General features: G+C 38.9%; 1 protein-coding gene across 4 annotated transcripts in view; it reads right to left on the bottom strand.

Moving 5' to 3' along the window:
* ALS2 (alsin Rho guanine nucleotide exchange factor ALS2) overlaps window positions 1-19,710 on the bottom strand; it is an 82,814-nt gene that overhangs the window by 47,507 nt on the left and 15,597 nt on the right. For all 4 annotated transcript variants that reach the window (XM_033230692.1, XM_033230693.1, XM_033230691.1 and 1 more), the window contains 6 exons: window positions 15,720-16,657; window positions 11,967-12,324; window positions 9,077-9,245; window positions 7,206-7,302; window positions 3,439-3,516; window positions 278-460 (listed from right to left, as the gene is read on the bottom strand). In XM_033230692.1, the coding sequence (XP_033086583.1) occupies window positions 278-460; window positions 3,439-3,516; window positions 7,206-7,302; window positions 9,077-9,245; window positions 11,967-12,324; window positions 15,720-16,657 (1,823 nt within the window). The remainder of the gene's footprint in view (window positions 1-277; window positions 461-3,438; window positions 3,517-7,205; window positions 7,303-9,076; window positions 9,246-11,966; window positions 12,325-15,719; window positions 16,658-19,710) is intronic.

The following is a 19,710-nucleotide window of genomic DNA, read 5'->3' as shown; positions in this document are numbered from 1 at the left end:
ATAGCCTAAAATCCCTACCCTTCTGAATCTTACATTACAGTAAGGAGGACAGACAATAGACAAAATAATTAATTATAGAGTGTGTTCGATGGTGATAGGCCCTATGGAGACAATAAGGAGAGAAAAGATAAGGAATGAAGGGGGATTGAAAGGAGTTTGCAATTTTAAATAAGGTAGTTAGAGATGCTTACTAATAATAGGCATACATACAAATAAAAACAAAAAAGACTTCTCATGTGTTACTGAATGTGGGCCTTAGGATCCAATTCCTGTTCACCTTACTACAGGAGAGAAGTACTGGAGTCTTAGAACCACTGTGATTCTCTGGAAGGTTGTCACCTTCTGTAGGGTCCTGTCGGCCACTGTAATATAACCCAGGCTGGAAATCTTCCGTATCCACTAAAAACAGGGAATAATCCTGGCCTGCGGCTACGCTCCAGACTCCATTTTCACTGCTTATCTGCAACGACAGAAAGATAGTGTCTGTCCAAGATAAAGGCACCAGAGAGAACTTTAGATCCACAGAAACTGAAACGTTAGGTTGCTTAAATAAGCATGGTGCAAAGTCAGTCATATCTGAGAGCAAACTCACCCAGCAATTTGCCCAATCAAATGCAGAGCAGCAGGTGCAGGAGTAAGACGGAATCCCTTGTTCAGTTTTTAAATTTAGAACTGTTTTTATAAAAATCTGAAATTTTGGAATTTAAAAAGGAAAAACCACATATCTAATTTTTTATTGTTACTTTTGGAAGTCTGCACAGACTATATTATAATGAAGAGACCCAGAAACTTCCAGAACCCTACTCTAGAAGTGACAATTAGGACATACCTTTGTCTTTCCACATTTGGCTGTGTGCACAAAAATCGAGGTAAAAGAAAATCTAATAAGGCTAAATTCTATTCTGGCCAACTACACTCTTGGGAGAAAATTCAGTTTTCCCACTTGGAACTCTACTGGTCCTATGTGACTTTACTGTGCCTACTCCCAGGATGTTAAACCAGGCAGAGCCCCTGACAAGCCCATCTACAGGGATACCTTAGACCAGTGGTTCTGAGTGGTCTTTGCAGCAGCAGCAGCAGCCATCACCTGGGAACATGTTAGAAACACAAATTCCCAGGCCCCAGAGCTACTGGGGGAAGGGGAATGGGGAATAGAGTTCAGCACTCTGTTTGTTTTTGTTTTTTTGAAACAGAGTCTCGCTCTTTCACCCAGGCTGGAGTACAGTGGCGTGATCTCAGCTCACTGCAAGCTCTGCCTCCTGGGTTCACGCCATTCTCCTGCCTCAGCCTCCCGAGTAGCTGGGACTACAGGCGCCCACCACCTCGCCCGGCTAATTTTTGTATTTTTAGTAGAGACAGGGTTTCACTGTGTTAGCCAGGATGGTCTCGATCTCCTGACCTCCTGATCCACCTGCCTCGGCCTCCCAAGGTGCAGGGATTACAGGCATGAGCCACCGCCCCAGCCCAGCACTCTGTTTTAACAGGCACTCCACAGGTGATTCTGATGTATGCAAAAGTTTGAGAACCACTGCCTTTAAATCAATAATTTTCAAACCTTGGGATTCCACATAGTGACTCAGTAGCCACCATGCAAAGGCAGGTGCCAGGGCTCCAGGCCCCCACTCCATCCTTAACCAAAGTAGTTCCTCATTTGTGGGCTTTATGTATGGGATTCCTCATAAGATTTCATTTGGAGAAAGTGCGTTACTGCAAAAACTACTGCCCCTAACCTCTGGACCCAGCTTCAGCTCCTAGACTGACAGATAAAACAAACACACACACACACACACAAACACACAAAAATATACTCTCTAATCTGTTAGATTCTTTGTGTTTAGATAGTTTCAGCACTGACTCCTGGACTGACGAACAAATAACCCTTAATCTTATTAGATCTTTAGTATCTAGCTAGGCTCCTAATCACAGGTGATTTTGTGTGCGTGTGCATGTGTGTGTCTACTACTAATTTTATAGCAGTCTTCTTCTGGTATGACATTATGCTGTCAAATTCAGGCTATCCAAATAATGGACTTCCCATTCATTTTGCAAAGGATGCATTACAATTTTTGCAGGAGGAGTCTTCTTCTTAGCCTCAAAACTAATTCAAATCTCACTCTGTCTTCACTTTTAATTCTCACAGATTAATCAGGATGACTTCAAAAGTTTTTCTCAGAGTTCCTCAAATAAAGAAACCAAGCTCATAATGGTGTTGAAGAGTTATGAAACTAAAATCTTGTAACAAACTATTCTCTTGTCTGACTCTAAAATGTTAAAAAGGAGTTTGATTTTCACGTCTCCATGCTACATTACAAAGCTTTCCTTAGTATGAATAAGCGCACACTTTAATAAAATAAACAAAAAACAAGGAACAATGATTTGCAATATTTTTCTGATAATGTATCAGAAACTGAATAGCTTACTACTAAGATGTTTTATACTGAAAACATTTCAGATTGGAGCTAGAAGTAATAATTGTTCCCTAATGTTTTATTAAGCCTTTTCATCCCAGTAAAATTAAGTTCACCAAGAGGAAAGCCAGCATGTAAAAGTCTTAAATAGTGACAGATGCACAGTGCACACTGCATATATGAATTATTGGAATATTTTTTAACTGTCACTTACATTCAAAGCATATTCCTGAAATTGACATAATTGCCCTTTTTTAATCTCCATTACTCCAGAGGGAGCATGTCTTGGGATAGGGGAGATATCAGGATCCAGCTACATATCTATGACCTCCATATTCCATTCTGTCACATGGCGGGCATCTCTACCAAAAAGCCCTAAAACTCTTGTTTAAGGAACCAATACAACTGATGAGAACTTGGTATTTCCTCAGGGCGATGAGGCAGAAAACAAGGTGGAGAAACACATTACAGAACTGCATCAAAGAGACTAGAAGCTACCAGTCTCTCAATAGCATTATATAAACTAAAAGCAATCCATCTAACAGTTAAAAAAAAAAATCACCTCTACTTTTAGCTTTACTACAGAAAGTGAAAAGGCTTACAAAAAAAGGTTTTACTACTCTGCATGTTATTTTAAAATGCCCACACAAAATTACACCACCAAATAATGTTATGTAAAAGTAAAACAATGGAGAATTCAGAATAGACATTATCTGGTAACACTGAGAAAACAGCAGAGTCCTAGAAACATGTTTTAAAAGAAAGCACTTTTTCATTTTTTTACTTAAAAAACAAAGGAACTATGAATATTTAATGAACAGTTGAAGCTAAGAAATATAAACACATAAAAAACGGACATTTAGCTTGAAAACACGTGGCTTCCTGTTTTTAAAAATTTTCTTAAGTAAACCCAAACAAATTTAGGTTGTACATATGAATTCTCCTGATTTTTTAAAGTAAGAAATAGAGAAATATAAGGTGTTACATTTAAGAATTGTGGAATAAGCTGCTATCAAGTTCACAAAAGTACCTTTGCAAGACGAGGAACTGTTGTTGGAAAATCGGAATGCCCAAGTTGACCAAAGGTATTGCTACCCCATGAGTAAACCTATCAAAAAAACACAGAAAAGTAGCTAAGAGTTGTGAATCTGATTTTGCACATCAACTCTGAACCTTTATAATAATTAACATATATATACAAATACCAACAATTATACATAATTTATACATAAATTACTTATGTTAGTCTTTCACTCTTTAACAGATATTAAGGAAATTCATTTTAAACAAGACCAGAGATAATGGGCAAATAGAGTCTTGCTACATAAGAAGACACAGAGTCCAAAAATTAGCCAGGTGTGGTGGTGCACGCCTGTAATCCCAGCTTGGGAGGCTGAGGCAGGAGAATCGCTTGAACCTGGCAGGCAGAAGTTGCAGTGAGCCAAGATTGTGCCATTGCATTCCAGCCTAGGCAACATGAGCAAAACTCAGTCTCAAAAAAAAAAAAGAAGACACAGAGTTGAAGAGTCAACAATAACAATAACTAACACTTTTCAGTGCTTACTAACTGCCAGCCAGACATTGTTCTTAACACTTTCTGTATGCTAATCGATGATTCATTCTCACAACAATCCTAACAAAAATAAATAAACAAATAATAAGGAAACCCAGAGAGGTTAATTAATTTACGCGTGGTCACAAATTCATATGTAAGAGGCAGGATTTAATCCCAGGAATTATTGTATACTGCCTCTTTTAGAGACAGCAATAAAAACATTAAGTGATATAGAGGAAAAGTAATCATGATTTCCTACCCTGTAGATAAAAGTACTATGGAATGAACAGAAAACCTTTCATACATGAAGAGTTACTATAAGAGAAACATAAGTCTGCACGTCACTACAGACACAAGAAACAAGATTACAATGACTACGTTTAGTTAAAATGCTTGTTTATTCTGATTATGAAAGTAATTCATGGTCATTGTACAAGACTGTGACAGCACAAAAATAAAAATAGAAATAAAGTGAAAATCACTGATCAACCACTTGGTGGCACCTACTCTTTTGTACATCAATAAGTATAGATCTGCAACATCATTTTTAATAACTATCTAGAACTCTACTGTGCATATACTTTAACAAATCACCTACTGAATTAAGTTCTTTCCAATTCCTTTTTTTTTTTTTTTTTGGAAACAGAGTCTCACTCTTGTCACCCAGGCTGGAGTGCAATGGCGTGATCTCAGCTCACTGCAACCTCCATCTCCCAGATTCAAGCAATTCTCCTACCTCAGTCTTCCAAGTAGCTAGGATTACAGGCGCCTGTCATCATGCCCAGCTAACTTTTGTATTTTTAGTAGAGATGGGGGGGGTCTCACTATGTTGGCCAGGCTGGTCTTGAACTCCTCACCTCAGGTGATCTGCCCACTTCAACCTCCCAAAGTGCTGGGATTACAGGTGTAAACCACCACACCCAGCCTCCAGTTCTTTAATATTAAAAAGGATAGGAAAAATCCTTGAATACATATATTCATGTATCCATTTGCTTAGGATAAATTCCAAGGCAAAGACTATGCCATGCTGATTTTTGATACATACTGACAAACTGTCTTCCAGCAAGGTCCAATTTACATTCCTGCCTGCACTGCATGCACACTTTCTCCCACATCCTAATCAATGCTCAGCATTAAAGGCAATCCTTAGGTTTGCATATGTTAATCTCATAGGTGAGAAAAACACTGTACTATTGTTTTTTACTTTAAACGTATTTGCTAAATGATCATCTCTTCATTTATTGCTGGCCATTTCTACTTCTTTCATGACTAAAATATAAATATCCTTTCGACAATTTTTATCCTTTGACAATTGTTCCTTTATATATAAGTATAGCAACACTTTACCACATATGTTGCAGATATTTTTACCCAGTTTGTTACGTATTTTCATTTTGTTTACACTGTTTTCATTGCTGTTCGGGACTGTTGAATTATCATGTTGACAAATATATCTTACTTTCTAATTTCCAGTTTTGATGTTATATCTTTTTCTATGCCTAAAGGAGTCAATTTAATTTGTTCATACACACACACACACACACACACACACACACACGCTCACGGTTCTAGTTTTTAATGACATCATTAATATACCCGGAATTGGAATATGTATAGCCATCTTAGTTTTCTCCTACAGATATGAAGTCAGTAAACATTTACTACATTTACCGGATACTCAAGTCTTGTTTTCCCAACTGAATTGAAACCCCCACTTTTATATCTTAAATTCTCATACATACTTGAGATTATTTCTAGCCCATAGGCATATTTCTGTTGCATTGATCTGTTTAATTTTATAATATATAAGGATAAATCTCTCTTCCTTTTTACCTGGCTCATCTATGTTTATTCTTCTAAAGTAATTTTGGGATTATTTTATCAAATTATAAATATTATACTGGAATATTTTGGGGACTGTACTGAATTTTCACTGTGCTGATTAAGGATTCAAGAGAAAAATGACATTTTTACAACTGATGCATCTCATCCAAAAATAAAATCTCTCCCTTTACTACTGCTTTTATGACTCTTCAAAAGAGTTCTGGCCGGGCGCGGTGGCTCAAGCCTGTAATCCCAGCACTTTGGGAGGCCGAGACGGGTGGATCATGAGGTCAGGAGATCGAGACCATCCTGGTCTACACGGTGAAACCCCGTCTCTACTAAAAAATACAAAAAACTAGCCGGGCGAGATGGCGGGCGCCTGTAGTCCCAGCTACTCGGGAGGCTGAGGCAGGAGAATGGCGTAAACCCAGGAGGCGGAGCTTGCAGTGAACGGAGATCGCGCCACTGCACTCCAGCCTGGGCGACAGAGCGAGATTCCGTCTCAAAAAAAAAAAAAAAGAGTTCTAAAGTTTGCATCATATGGGTTATATGCATTTTCTACTGATTCCTACTTCCTTAATACTTTTGGTGTAGTTGTGAGCGGAATTTCCTCGAGTATGTTTTGTTTTATTGTATGTATACAATAAAGCCAGTAATTTTTATTTTGTAACTGACCTCCTTCCTAATCTCTCAAGTTTTTTGAATGAATCATGTTAAAAACAGTAAATTCTCCTTTTCCTTTCCTAATATTGACATTTATACGGGTTATGTTAGTTTTTTGGCTAGCCTAGTATGTGAAATTTGCAATCAAATCAAATATTAAAAGGTTTAGAATTATTTATTGGCTTCTTAAAAAGATAAAGGAATTGGTGAAGAACCATTATCGAAATATGAATATATTTAACAATAACATTGCAGATGAGCAGTCTGAGTTTTAAAAAAAAGAATAACTTAAAACAACTTATTTTGTGTTTATGTATATGGGTATGGTTTTTAGTAATGCTAGAGGTCACTTTCAGGTCCCACAGTTTCAAAGAAACATGCCTTTGTTTTCTTAGTGTTTTACTATATGCTTTCTTTGTCAAGTAACAAATAAAAATTCACCAATACCCTGGAAAATCTGGGGTTCTCTTTTTAGATGAGAACACATTATAGAAAGCTCCTAAATCAGGGAGACCAGTGTTTAAATCCAAGCTCTACTGTTACATATGTGTGACTTTAGACAAGTTACATAATTTCTCCTACTCCACTTCCCTCATCTGTAAAGTGGAAATAATACCATGCAAAATATTGGAAACCTAAATTGAGATACGGTATCACTGTCTGACATATAGCAGATACTCAACAAACGAGGGTCCAATAACGTTATGTTGGCCTTCCATAAAAATAAGGTAAATATTTAATAGTTTGCCTCCTACCTGGGATTTTGCAGTAAGTGCAAGAGAATGGTAACCACCTGCCTCCAGATGGATTACTTCTTTGCCATCCAGGCATTTTACGCACAATGGTTGAAGCCTTAAGGAGAAACACATAGGCACACAAAGTCAAAGTATGCCCAGCAAGAATCATAGCCTTTCTCAAATTGTAAACTACATTCATGTAAAAATAAAATGTTTTGGCCGGGCGCGGTGGCTCAAGCCTGTAATCCCAGCACTTTGGGAGGCCGAGACGGGCAGATCACGAGGTCAGGAGATCGAGACCATCCTGGCTAACATGGTGAAACCCCGTCTCTACTAAAAAATACAAAAAACTAGCCGGGCGAGGTGGCAGGCGCCTGTAGTCCCAGCTACTCGGGAGGCTGAGGCAGGAGAATGGCGTGAACCCGGGAGGCGGAGCTTGCAGTGAGCTGAGATCCGGCCACTGCACTCCAGCCTGGGCGACAGAGCGAGACTCCGTCTCAACAAACAAACAAACAAACAAACAAATAAATAAATAAATAAATAAATTTTTTTTCTTTTTGAGATGGAGTCTCGCTCTGTCCCCAGGCTGGAGCGCAGTGACACGATCTCTGCTCACTGCAAGCTCCGCCTCCCTGGTTCAGGCCATTCTCCTGCCTCAGTCGCCCAGGTGCCCGCCCAGCTAATTTTCTTTTTGTATTTTTAGTAGAGATGGGGTTTCACCATGCCCAGCCAAAAATAAATATTTCTAAAGAAAACATTAAAATAAACATAAGGGATATATGTTCAATCTACTCCTAAGTATCATAAATAATTTTTGGAAGGTTTTAATCTTTGTCTATCAATCACTAATTAATCCCCATAATTTAGAATCTGTTAAGAATCATAAAACTACAAATGACTCTTTATAGCGAAAGTATACTTAGGATACAATAAAAAATAACCTTAGAAAGAAGGTAATTTTTAAATTAATTCCAGTTGCCTTCACTCTACTATGAATAGAGGCATTTATATTAACTCACTACTTTAGACAATCATTCCAATTACCCACTTAAAAACTTCTCAATATCTAATTTGTTAATATCATAACAGTTTCTAATAAACAAAATGCCAGTTTTACTCTAACATACATGAATAGACATAGTCTGATGTTTCAATTATAGTTATTTTGGCAGTGCCAGAGAGACGTCTTTCAGGTTAAAAAACAAACAAAAACCTGTTGGCTCTTTTCTTTTCCTATGTGACAGGTGGTGACCTTTTTATCAATTAAAAATCTGAGCCATTCCTGTCTTCCAGTGAAATATAATCTTATCCCAACATCCCTTTCTGTACTCCAAGATGAACACACATCGAAGAAGATGTGGAAAAGTGCAGCACGGATACTTAAGTCTTTTACTGCTTTTTTTTTTTTGAGATAAGAATTCCGTTCTTTTACCCAGGCTGGAGTGAAGTGGTGCAATCTCAGCTCACTGCAACCTCTGCTCTTCCCAGATTCAAGCAATTCTCCTGCCTCAGCCTCCTGAGTAGCTGGGATTATAGGCGCCCGCCACCACACCCAGCTAATTTTTGTATTTTTAGTAGAGACAGGGTTTCGTCATGTTGGCCAGCCTGGTCTCGAGCTCCTGACCTCAGGTGATACACCTGCCACAGTCTTCCAAAGCACTAAGCACTAGGATTAAAGGTGTGAGCCACTGCGCCCACCAAGTCCTTTACTGTTAAGAACAAATTCAAGACTAAAGTGACAACTTTTTATCAGAGCTAATGGTGCATAATAATCTGAAGCTAGAAGAGCCCAGATTTCCTCTATGAGGAAAGTGAGATTTAGAGACCTTCCCAGGAGAGAGGTTATTTGTTTAAGCCAACTCCTATCAGTAAAAGGTGGTAGCGCTTACCTAGGCAGAACATCGCCGTGCCCCAGCTGCCCTTCCTTCCCTTTCCCCCAGGTCCACACTTCTGTTCTCAGAGAAGGCAGGAGCGCATCTGCCTCTCCACTGTATGTGGGGGTCAGAACCACTGTCCTCGTTTTCACCCGTGCAGCCTTTCTTAAGAGCCTGGGGGAAACTGAAAACCAACCAGATATGGGATGAAGGAGTGGGAGTCCAGAGGGTAAGAAAACATATCATTTGGACAAACTTAACATTTTCAAAAACATACACCACTCACGGTATTTTTGAAGCATATTCTAGAGGTTCTCTGTAGAAAAGGGGACCTATTAGTCAAATGAAATTGATAAATACTCACTGCTACAATCTATCCTCCCACTACCTCCTCTGCAGAGATTCACACACACATTAGCACACACTGAAGGTGGTGACAAATCCTGTAAATAAAATCCCTGTTTAAATATGTTTAACCCAGCTGGACTTCCAAACATTTAGCCACAGAATCCTTTTCTAACATCTAGTGGCATCCTATAGAACTTGTATTCTAAAGAATATGCTGAACAAATACTACACTAAGGCTGACAAATATTTTTCCCATTTGAAAACAAAAATTAAAGAGCCAGGCAAAGTGGCTGCAGTCCTAGCTACTGGGGAGGCTGAGTTGGGAGGATTCCTTGAGCACAGGAGTTTGAGGTTATAGTGTGTTATGACTGCACCTGTGAATACACTGTACTCCAGCCTGGGCAACATAGCGAGACATTATCTTTTTTTTTGAGACAGTTTCACTCTTGTCATTCAGGCTGGATTGCAGTGGCAAGATCTCGGCTCACTGGAATCTCTGCTTCCTGGGTTCAAGCGATTCTCTTGCCTCAGCCTCCTGAGTAGCTGGGATTACAGGCACGCACCACCACACCCAGCTAATTTTTGTAGTTTTAGTAGAGACAGGGTTTTGCCATATTGGCTAGGCTGGCCTCGAACTCCTGGACTCAAGCACTCCTCCTGCCTTGGCCTCCCAAAGTGCTGGGATTACAGGTGTGAGCCACTGTGCCCGGCCCCCATCTCTTAAAACACAAAAAGGCTTTCTAAGTCAAGGTCTAAGTTCAAATATATTACAAATAATTGTAATAAAGAATTCATTTTAGCTATAAAATGTAAACATTTCTAAGGCGGGAAAAAGATCATGAAAGGGAAATACTAAAAAGGTTTTGTATTTGCCTATTTCAAATTATTTTATAGAGATGTTAAAAAATGTTTTAAAAGAACACGGCCATCTTTTATCGTGTTCAAAATTACATCAAACACACATAACACTATGTGAATAGTGTTTGATGCCCGGGTAAGTTTTGAAGAAAATCATCAAATGTCACTCAGCAGAGGCTTAGTCATTAAGTCATTAACTTCTGGGCCTCAAGAAAAGTGATCATCACTACCTAATATCAACATCTTTTCTGGTGAATGTATCATTTCTATGCATACAGAGACTCAAATAAACCTACTTGAGGATTCCTCAAGGATGCACTCCAGATAATTCTTAGAGAGGGGAAAAGAAGACATGTAAAATTTTTCTAAAGATACTTTAGGTTACTAAGTAAAAATTAACCTTAGGATGTAAGTCTATTAGTGGGAATCATGATTAATGACATGAAAAAAATATTCCACATTTGTAGTTCAAAGAGATTACAAATATATTTATATACTTAAAATGGTAAAGAACACTTAAGAATAAGAAAAATTTGGTGCAAGATTCTCCTTCAGACTTAATAGAGATCATAGGCCTTCTTATACATCATATATATATAATATATATATTCAAATTAATCAGGACTTAAGTTTTATTTGTGTAGAGGAAAATCTGGTGGTAATTAGAATTAGGAGGCAGAATAAGAGTGGCACAAAGTGTTCAGTAAGTAGAGCAAGGGGAGAAACAGGTGCAGAGTAAAAAAAGGTAAGTTTTATTAGTCTAGATTTCCTAATTTTTGAGCTTTGCACAAAATCATGTAAACCAGGAGCTGGTCAATTATAGCCCATGGGCCAAACAGGGCCTACCATCTGTTTTTGTAAATAAAGTTTTGTTGGGATATAGCTTCACTCATTCATTACATATTGACTCTGGCTGCTTTTACATAACCACAGCGTAGCTGAGTAGTTGTCACAGAGACAGGATGGCCTACAAACCTTAAAATATTTCTCTTTGACTCTTTACAGAAAAAGTCTGCCAACTCCTAGTCTCATCAAATGCTTCTCAAACTTTAGTGTGCATACTAATCACCTGGGGGATCTTGCTTTAATGCATGTTTTGATTCAGTAAGTTGAGAGTGGAACCTGAGCGTCTGCATTTCTAACAAGTTCCCAGGTGCTGCTGATGCTGCCGGTCTGCAGGCCACTCTCAAGAAGCTCAAGTCCAGATGGCTAAGACTGCTGAACTGACTGAGAAAAGGAGAAGAGCCAACTGTGTAATATTCTAAAAAGTTTATTGCCTACAGTCTCAGAAAATGAAATTTTCTCTTCTTGAAGCTTAAGAGTTCTCTCCTCTTTCAAGTCAAGTACAGTAATTCCTCACTTATCCAATGGTCACATCTGCAACCTCATCAGTGTGGAGTATAGGTCCCAATTAGGAAATAAGAAGGGTATTGTAACACTCCAGAACAATAAAATAAGATTCATAATAAGGTTCAAAAGCAGGAGCAAACATCAAGAAAAAGTTACGTTCTAACTTTTTAGTGATACCTAAAGCAGATAAACATGCAATTTTCTTTTAAAACCACCATTAGATAAACTTTGACATTTGAATATGTCAGCTTCATAATTAGGAAAGTTTTTTTCAATAATACAGCATGTGATGTTAAGAGCATCCTAGATTCCCCAAAAGTCAATTCATAAAACCTGGTTATTTCCTTACCTTGTGACAACAATCCAGGGAGGGAGAGTCTTCGACTGCCTCCCTCTGTTTCTTCTTCTCTGATATCCACAAGACTTGAACTTTTCTTTCCTTGCATTGATTCCTGTTTAACCTGTTCTTCCCTGCTATCTTTCAAACCTTCTGGGGCAATGGCACTACTGCCTGCCTGAGCTCCAGTTTCACAAGGGGTTGTATTATAAAAGTTCATAACTTTCTTCAGTGACAAGGCACCAGCTTCATAAGTAGCAGCCACTCTCACACCAACAGCAGATGCACAAGAGACCACCAGGCTGTTTAGGGCTGAGGTGCTTGTGGTAGGTGGGCTGTGGAGATTAGGAATTGCTTCTTCTATAAGAGGCTAAAATATACACACATAAAAAATTATATAAAAATATAATCCCTTATACAATAAGCAATTAATAAAAAGAAAGTTTAATATCCATTGCTGTTTGCTTTAAGAATCTAAAATGACAGGAGAAGTTCTCTTTACCTTCAACTAAAGGTATTCTCTTCTCGATCATGGAGTTAACACATTAAAAGGAAATGAGTACTCAAAATACAGTTCCTTTTCCAAAGTACTTCCTTTTGTCTGGATGTTGTATTTTTCTAAGGTATTTAAAAATAAGCCTCAGCTGCTTTTATAAAATTAAATATAGTAAAAAGGTAGAGGGAAGAAAAAGCATGGAAAACACTGCCTTTAATACCATGTGTACTGTGACAGCCCTGGATGGAAGGCTGAAAAAATGGAAATTTCATTATTGATCACTTTCAGGAAAAGTTATACAGACTACTACCTAGAAGTGGCAGGAAAAAAATTAGATTTTATGGAAAAAAAAGCTTTCCCTGAAATGCTTTAGAAATTGAAATTTAGATATAGCATATAGAGATGGAAAAATAAGTTATACCTATAACCTATCATCTCCCAAATCATGCTAATAAGCTCGAGTGCCTTTACTGGCTCAGCAATGAGTTATTTTCTATGACCCAGGGGCTAGACAAGCTGCAGGATTACCTTTGCTCTTGCTACCACAGATGGCAAATGTGGTAGGTTAATAATTAAACATTTGGAACCAATGTTCTTAGTGTGATTCTAGAAGTGTACTAGAAAGTCAAACTAAAGTTTTCTGATATCTTAATGAAAAATCGGTAGAAATTTACTCTAAGCTGTCAAACATCAATGTTCCCTAAAAAGGAAGGTCATTAAATGTACCTACCAAACACATAAAAAAGCTTTCATCTCATCAGCATAGATCATATTGAAAAATATGCTTCTTATTGTACCCAAAGATCTCAAAGGGAATATACACATTCCTTCATTTGTCCTAAATTAAAATACAAATAGTGTGTGTGTGTGTGTGTGTGTATTTTAACACTGGTTTCTGACTTCTTAAAGGAAATAATTCCTGGTACCTAGCAAAGTGCCTGACATGTAAGTACTCACCACATTTTGTTGAATTAAATGCTCAATTCAAAAGAGCTATTTACATGTAAATGAGTAGTCTGTAAATAGTCCATAAAATAAACAAATATACTTAATAAAACAAAAAATAAATACAAAGTCTATTACTTCTTTGGTGATACAGCTCCCACGATAGCTTGTTCAAAAGAACTAGTGTCACTGTCTCCACTTTTTGTTCACAAAGACTCCTTACAGAAGCAGTGATGGTATTTAGAGGTAACTATTTTAGGGGGTTCTTGACCACTAGGTAGAGCAAAGTCACAAAACTCTACCTTATATAAACCTTGAACTACTGTTCTAACTGGCTCCTTCTACTTAACTACATTTTAAAATATAGTAAGTAAATAAGCCCTCCCCTACAAAAAACACAATTAGCAATTTTGATGAAATATATAATTTTAGGAATTCCAGTCAACCAATACTACTTTGGTTTATTTCCCAAGTGAGAGAGTCTCAGTTATATCTCACCAGAAGAGAAAAAACTTGCTGTAGAACACATAAATTCCTCGTGAATTAGCTATATGATTGAGATGTTATTTACGGAGAATAAATTAAATGTAATAGAAATACACATTTATTTAATTTAAATAAATTAAATTTAATTCAACAGAAACACACACATTGTTACTAGCATAAGTAACAAAAACTTCCAATGTTTAACAAAGTAAGTTAAAGGTAATAAGCATGTACAGTCTAAGAATTTTCTACATGCATTATTAAATTACTACTTTTGCTTTGTTCAGACTTTATAATATCTTTCTTCAAACAGCTTATCCTTGATTTTTAAAAAACTCAAATACCCACAAGTTTCAGTAAATGGATTGTGAAATAAAGACTATTTCTAAAAACACCTTCATGTTCGCATTCTGACACAGTAAACAATAAGAATTGAGAAGCAAGAGGTTATGTGGTTTCAAAAACCTAAAAAGAAACACCGCAGGGCAGATCTTTTATGATTATGATCCTTTGTTTTCCTAGAGTTTTGGTAAAGCAAAATCAAAGGGCCACACTAACAGTGAAACACAGAAACAATCCTTTTTTTTTTTTTTGAGATGGAGTCTTGCTCTGTTGCCCAGGCTGGAGTGCAGTGGCGCAATCTTGGCTCACTGCAACGTCTGCCTCCCAGGTTCATGCCATTCTCCTGACTCAGCCTCCTGAGTAGCTGGGACTACAGGTGACTGCCACCCTGCCTGGCTAATTTTTTGTATTTTTAGTAGAGACGGGGTTTCACCATGTTAGCCAGGATGGTCTCGATCTCCTGACCTCGCGATCTGCCCGCCTTGGTCTCCCAAAGTGCTGGGATCACAGGCCAGAAATAATCCTTTTAAAACAATTTATTTTAAGCGGGAACTCAAGCTTTACCATGTGCTACTGATAAATAGCTTTTGTTCACTCTACCATAAATCTTCAAAACGAAAACAGTTTTAATAAGATACATAAAATAGGCTGGGCATGATGGTTCTGCCTGTAACCTCAACACTTTGGAAGGTTGAGGTGGGAGGATTGCTTGAGCTCAGGAGTTTGAGATGAGCCTGGGCAACAAAGGTCAACCTCCTCTCTACTTAAAAATAAAATAAAATCAGCAGGTGTGATGGCACGTGTGTAGTCCCAGCTACTTGGAAGGCTGAACTGGGAGGATTGCTTGAGCCTGGGAGATCAAGGCTGCAGTGAACCACGATCGCACTACTGCACTCCAACCTGGGTGACAGAGCAAGACCCCATCTCAAAAACAAACAAACAAAAAGAGAAAATATTAGCCAGCTCTTCAAACAAAGCCTAGTAAGGACAACAGCTATAACTGAAAAAAACTGAAACATGTAATTGCCTGTAAGTTTTAAATCTGCCTACAACTGAAGGATCTGCCACAAAGCAACCTTCCCTGTTAAAGAAGGAAAGAACTTTTCTCTACAGAATTCTGAACAGTGTTACACAAGTAAGAAGAATGTTTGTGAATGTATAGTTATATTAAACTATTCAGGGCCCACCAACATTCAGTACCTTAGCCATAGAAAAAAAGTTCTAGCAAGAAAAACAAAATGAAATGTTCCTACTTACAAAACAAGCCCAACATGACACCTTTCAATATCATAAAGGCCTAGAACTTAAACATAAAGAGTCATTTTGGATTAATCCAGGTTCTTTCCTTTATCTAGGCTTGCCTGATAAAACAAAATTATAGTCAAACTCAAAAAATAAAAAATGCTACCAAGCCTCACTCATTTTAAAGTTTCTAAAGAAAAGCTCACACAGTTCAACTCTAGAAACACTTTTATTTTATAAAATTTAGCAGGTACCTGAGATGGCACTGGCTTTTCACCATGCTCTGAGTCCTCTCTTACTGAATGATCTGACAGTTTCCGCAGGTATTCACTGACTGCTTGGGTGTCAGGGTATGATGGCATGTCTCTGGCAGAAGAAATTTCAGTTGTTCCCATGACGTTTTGTTGAGAGGATATGGCATCGCTGCTCGTGGTCTGAGCACTGACTGCATTCAGTTCACTAGCAACAGACTGATCACTGGCTACAAGAGTGTTCTCAAATACTTCTTCCTGCCTGTCAAGGGTTTCAGTGGAGGGGCTGAGAGCAGTGCTGGCATGGTTTTCTGCCTGAGATTCTGTCAGTGTCACACCTAATGGGCAACAATGACTGTCTGATATAATCACATGGTCTTCTTTGTCAGTCATAGTAATCAAGAGCTGGCTGCACTGGTTGCATCGTTCTGGGACTGGCTTCAGATCTTGGGAAGGGAGGCATTGTACAAGGGCTAAGCTGTGGAAAGCACCACAGGCAACTTGAAGCACCACTCGCCCAGCAAGATGTTCTACCTTTTGTGGCTTTGTCACTGGGAAGGCAGTGGTAATGAGACCCAACTGACAGCCGGTACCCCATGCCCAAATCTCTCTGCTTATTGACAATGCCAGAGTGTGTTCCTCGCCACATGCCAACTGCAAAATCCTGACTGCTAACAAAGGGCTGGTCTCAGAATCAGCAATGCTGACAGGGTTCGGTTCCGGCACATACTGCTGGTTGGCTACTGCACACTGGCCAGCAGAATTCTCTCCCCACATGTATGCGACACCATTGTCTGTCACTGCTCCACTATGGAAGCTTCCTGTTGCCACAGTAACAACATAATGCCCAACCAGGGCTTTTTCTAGAATGGGGCTACTTGGACAAATCTCTGCTGGTCCACTTTTCCAGGGAAGGGTCCCAAAGCTGTAGACCTCACCATCTGAAGTTTAAAAAAAAGGAAAAAGAAAAAAAAAAAGGGTTAGTGAATTAACTAAAAATTTTAACAGCAATCTTTTAGTGCCCTCTAGATTTAACCAAATTGGACTTTCTTTTTAAATTTTCCAAAGCAGTTGTAGAAATCTGGTTTAAGCACACAATATTTCACATTAATTCATCTTTTAAAAAATGGCTCATTTTAATATTCTGCACTATGGTGAGAATTCCTACAAACTGTAGGAGGCTACTCCTTTCCTTCAGCCTCATCCTACAAACTCCTCACATCAATCCACTACTAATGGCCACCATCACAGGCTATTACAGAAGCAGATTCCAAGTGTTCAAAGGCAAAATAAATAACCATGTTAAGATAAAATAAGCAAAAAATAAGACAAAACAGACACATTCACTAATATCTACAAGTCATTACTAGTAAACAAGTTGGAACAGCAGAAAATTATGCAATGGCTTTAAAATATTAGAGATTCATTTTGGCCAAAACTAAGAAATTAATTTTATGCCTCTAGGCTGTACAGAAAGCACCAGTTCTTAACAAGACATGGTTGTCTTCACATTGTATGGCACGTTATGTACAGTTTTGAGATGTTACATAAACATACAGGTTGAGTATCACTTATCCAAAACGCTTGGGAGCAGAGGGGTTTTGGATTTCAGGTCCAGGTTTTGGAATATTTGCCTTATACTTACTGACTGAGCATCCCAAATCTGAAATGTTCCAATGAGCATTTCCTTTGAGCATCATCACATCAGCACTCAGAAAGTTCTGGATTTTGGATCCTTTTAGATGTCAAATTTTTAAATGTGGGATGCTCATCCTGGACTTTATGTACTAGATACTAGCTAGTCTTTCTGAGGTGAGATTTGTTTAAAAAGCAAATCAGCTTCTTCTCCAAAAAAACATCAAATGGCAGATGATGCCAGTGCAGCAGGAGGGCCTGGAGGCCTCAGGGAACCTGGGATGGGGAACCACAGCGACTTCCTTGGAGGCTTGGACAGTGGCATCTGGGGCCAGGGTCAGGGCCACAGAGCTCAAGGAGGCAAGGCTGAGGATAAGGAGTGGACACCCATCATTAAGCTGCACTGCCTGGTCAAGAACACGAAGATCAAGTCCCTGGTGGAAATCTATCTCTTCTCCCTGCCCATCAAGGAGTCTGAGATCATTGACTTTTTCCTGGGGACCTCTCTCAAGGATGAGGTTTTGAAGATTATCCCGGTGCAGAAGCAGACATGCACCGGCCAATACACCAGGTTCCAGGTGTTTGTTGCCAGTGGGACTACAATGGCCACTTGCTCCAAGGAGGTGGCCACTGCCATCCAAGGGACTATCATCCTGGCCAAGCTCTCCATTGTCCCTGTGCACAGAGGCTACTGGGGGAACAAGATCAGCAAGCACCATGTGGTCCCTTACAAGATGACAGGCTGCTGTGGTTCTGTGCTGGTGCGCCTCATCCCTGCACCCAGAGGCACTGGCATCCTCTTAGCCCTGGTGCCCAAGAAGCTGCTGCTGATGGCCAGTATCAATGACTGCTACTCCTTAGCCAGGGGCTGCACTGCCACCCTGGCTAACTTCACCAAGCCCACCTATGATGCCATCTCCAAGACCTACAGCTAACTGGCCCCCAACCTCTGGACGGAGACTGGGGGACTCCCTCTCAGGAATTCACTGGCCACCTTGTCAAGACCCACACCAGAGTCTCTGGGCAGAGGACCCAGGCTCCAGCTATGGCTACAACACAGGGTTTTTATACAAGAAAAATAAAGTGAATTAAGCCTCAAAAAATGTTAAAAATAAAAAGCAAATCATCACAACAGAACAAAGCAAAAAAGCAAACGAACCTGTCAGCAGAATAACCGGCTAGCTTTAGAATTAATGAAGACACCAGTGAGTTGGGTATATAAATAACTTACGTATATCCAGGTATGCTACCAAGTCTTAATTTTACTGTAGTATTGTGGGAATTTGGGAGCAGGTGCACATAATCTACGCTGGCTAAAAATTCAGTGACACAAAGACTTGGCTATGGGTTTTGAAAAATACTGAACCAAGCCCACTATCCTTTCTTTTCCATATGACCAGAGACTTATGATTTTTTTTTAATTAATGAAGAAATAAGCATTATTTTTTTCTCATAAGGCAGCAATTGAGTTGATGATGAAAACATGCAAACTTTATCTTTGACCTATTATACATGGTCACGTATACATTCAAGTTAACTCATCACATCTATATAAGTAAGGACTCAATAGCGGCTAGAGCGAAGATATGTGCATTTATTAGGAAATGTAGAGTCTGGATCAAGATGAGAAAATAAGCTCACTGGTTAAGTTCTTTTAAACTTTGTTTCCTAATACAACAATATACTTGAAAAAGCTCACCAAGTCTTTCAATTAACATTATTCCACTAGAAAGAGCAATACTGCAAACAAACGGATATTCAGATTCATCTCCGTAAAAAAACAAAAAACAAAAACTGGAGCATATAAAAAATAGTGAAACAGGCCAGGCGCAGTGGCTTATGCCTGTAATCCCAGCACTTTGGGAGGCTGAGGCAGGCGAATCACAAGGTCAGGAGTTTGAGACCAGCCTGGTCAATATGGTGAAACCCCATCTCTACTAAAAATACAAAAAAAAATTAGCCGGGCGTGCTGGTGCTCGCCTGTAGCCTCAGCTGCTCAGGAGGCTGAGGCAGAAGAATCGCTTAAACCTGGGAGGCAGAGGTTGCAGTGAGCCGAGATTGTGCCACTGCACTCCAGCCAGGGCAACAGAGCAAGACTCCGTCTCAAAAAAAAAAAAAAAAAAAGTGAATCAATGAAGTATCTTCATTGAATTATGAGCTAATGGTCATATTTAACAGAGATGAAGAACCTTGAAAATTTCTAGCACTCAACCATTTCCTCAGCTGAAAAAGACAGCACTGGAGATCTGTATGCAATTTCAAACACACACTTGTATTAGATTTTTTTTTTTTGGTAACTGTGACACTTAATACCAGGACACTGCTTAAACATAAACAATGATAGGTTATGTAAATATTT

This window comes from Trachypithecus francoisi, unplaced genomic scaffold (assembly GCF_009764315.1).
Source record: "Trachypithecus francoisi isolate TF-2019V2 unplaced genomic scaffold, Tfra_2.0 Lachesis_group13, whole genome shotgun sequence".
In the NCBI taxonomy this organism is placed as follows: Eukaryota; Metazoa; Chordata; class Mammalia; order Primates; family Cercopithecidae; genus Trachypithecus; species Trachypithecus francoisi.
Note: the sequence above shows the minus strand (reverse complement) of the source record. Positions and strands in the feature narration are given on the sequence as shown.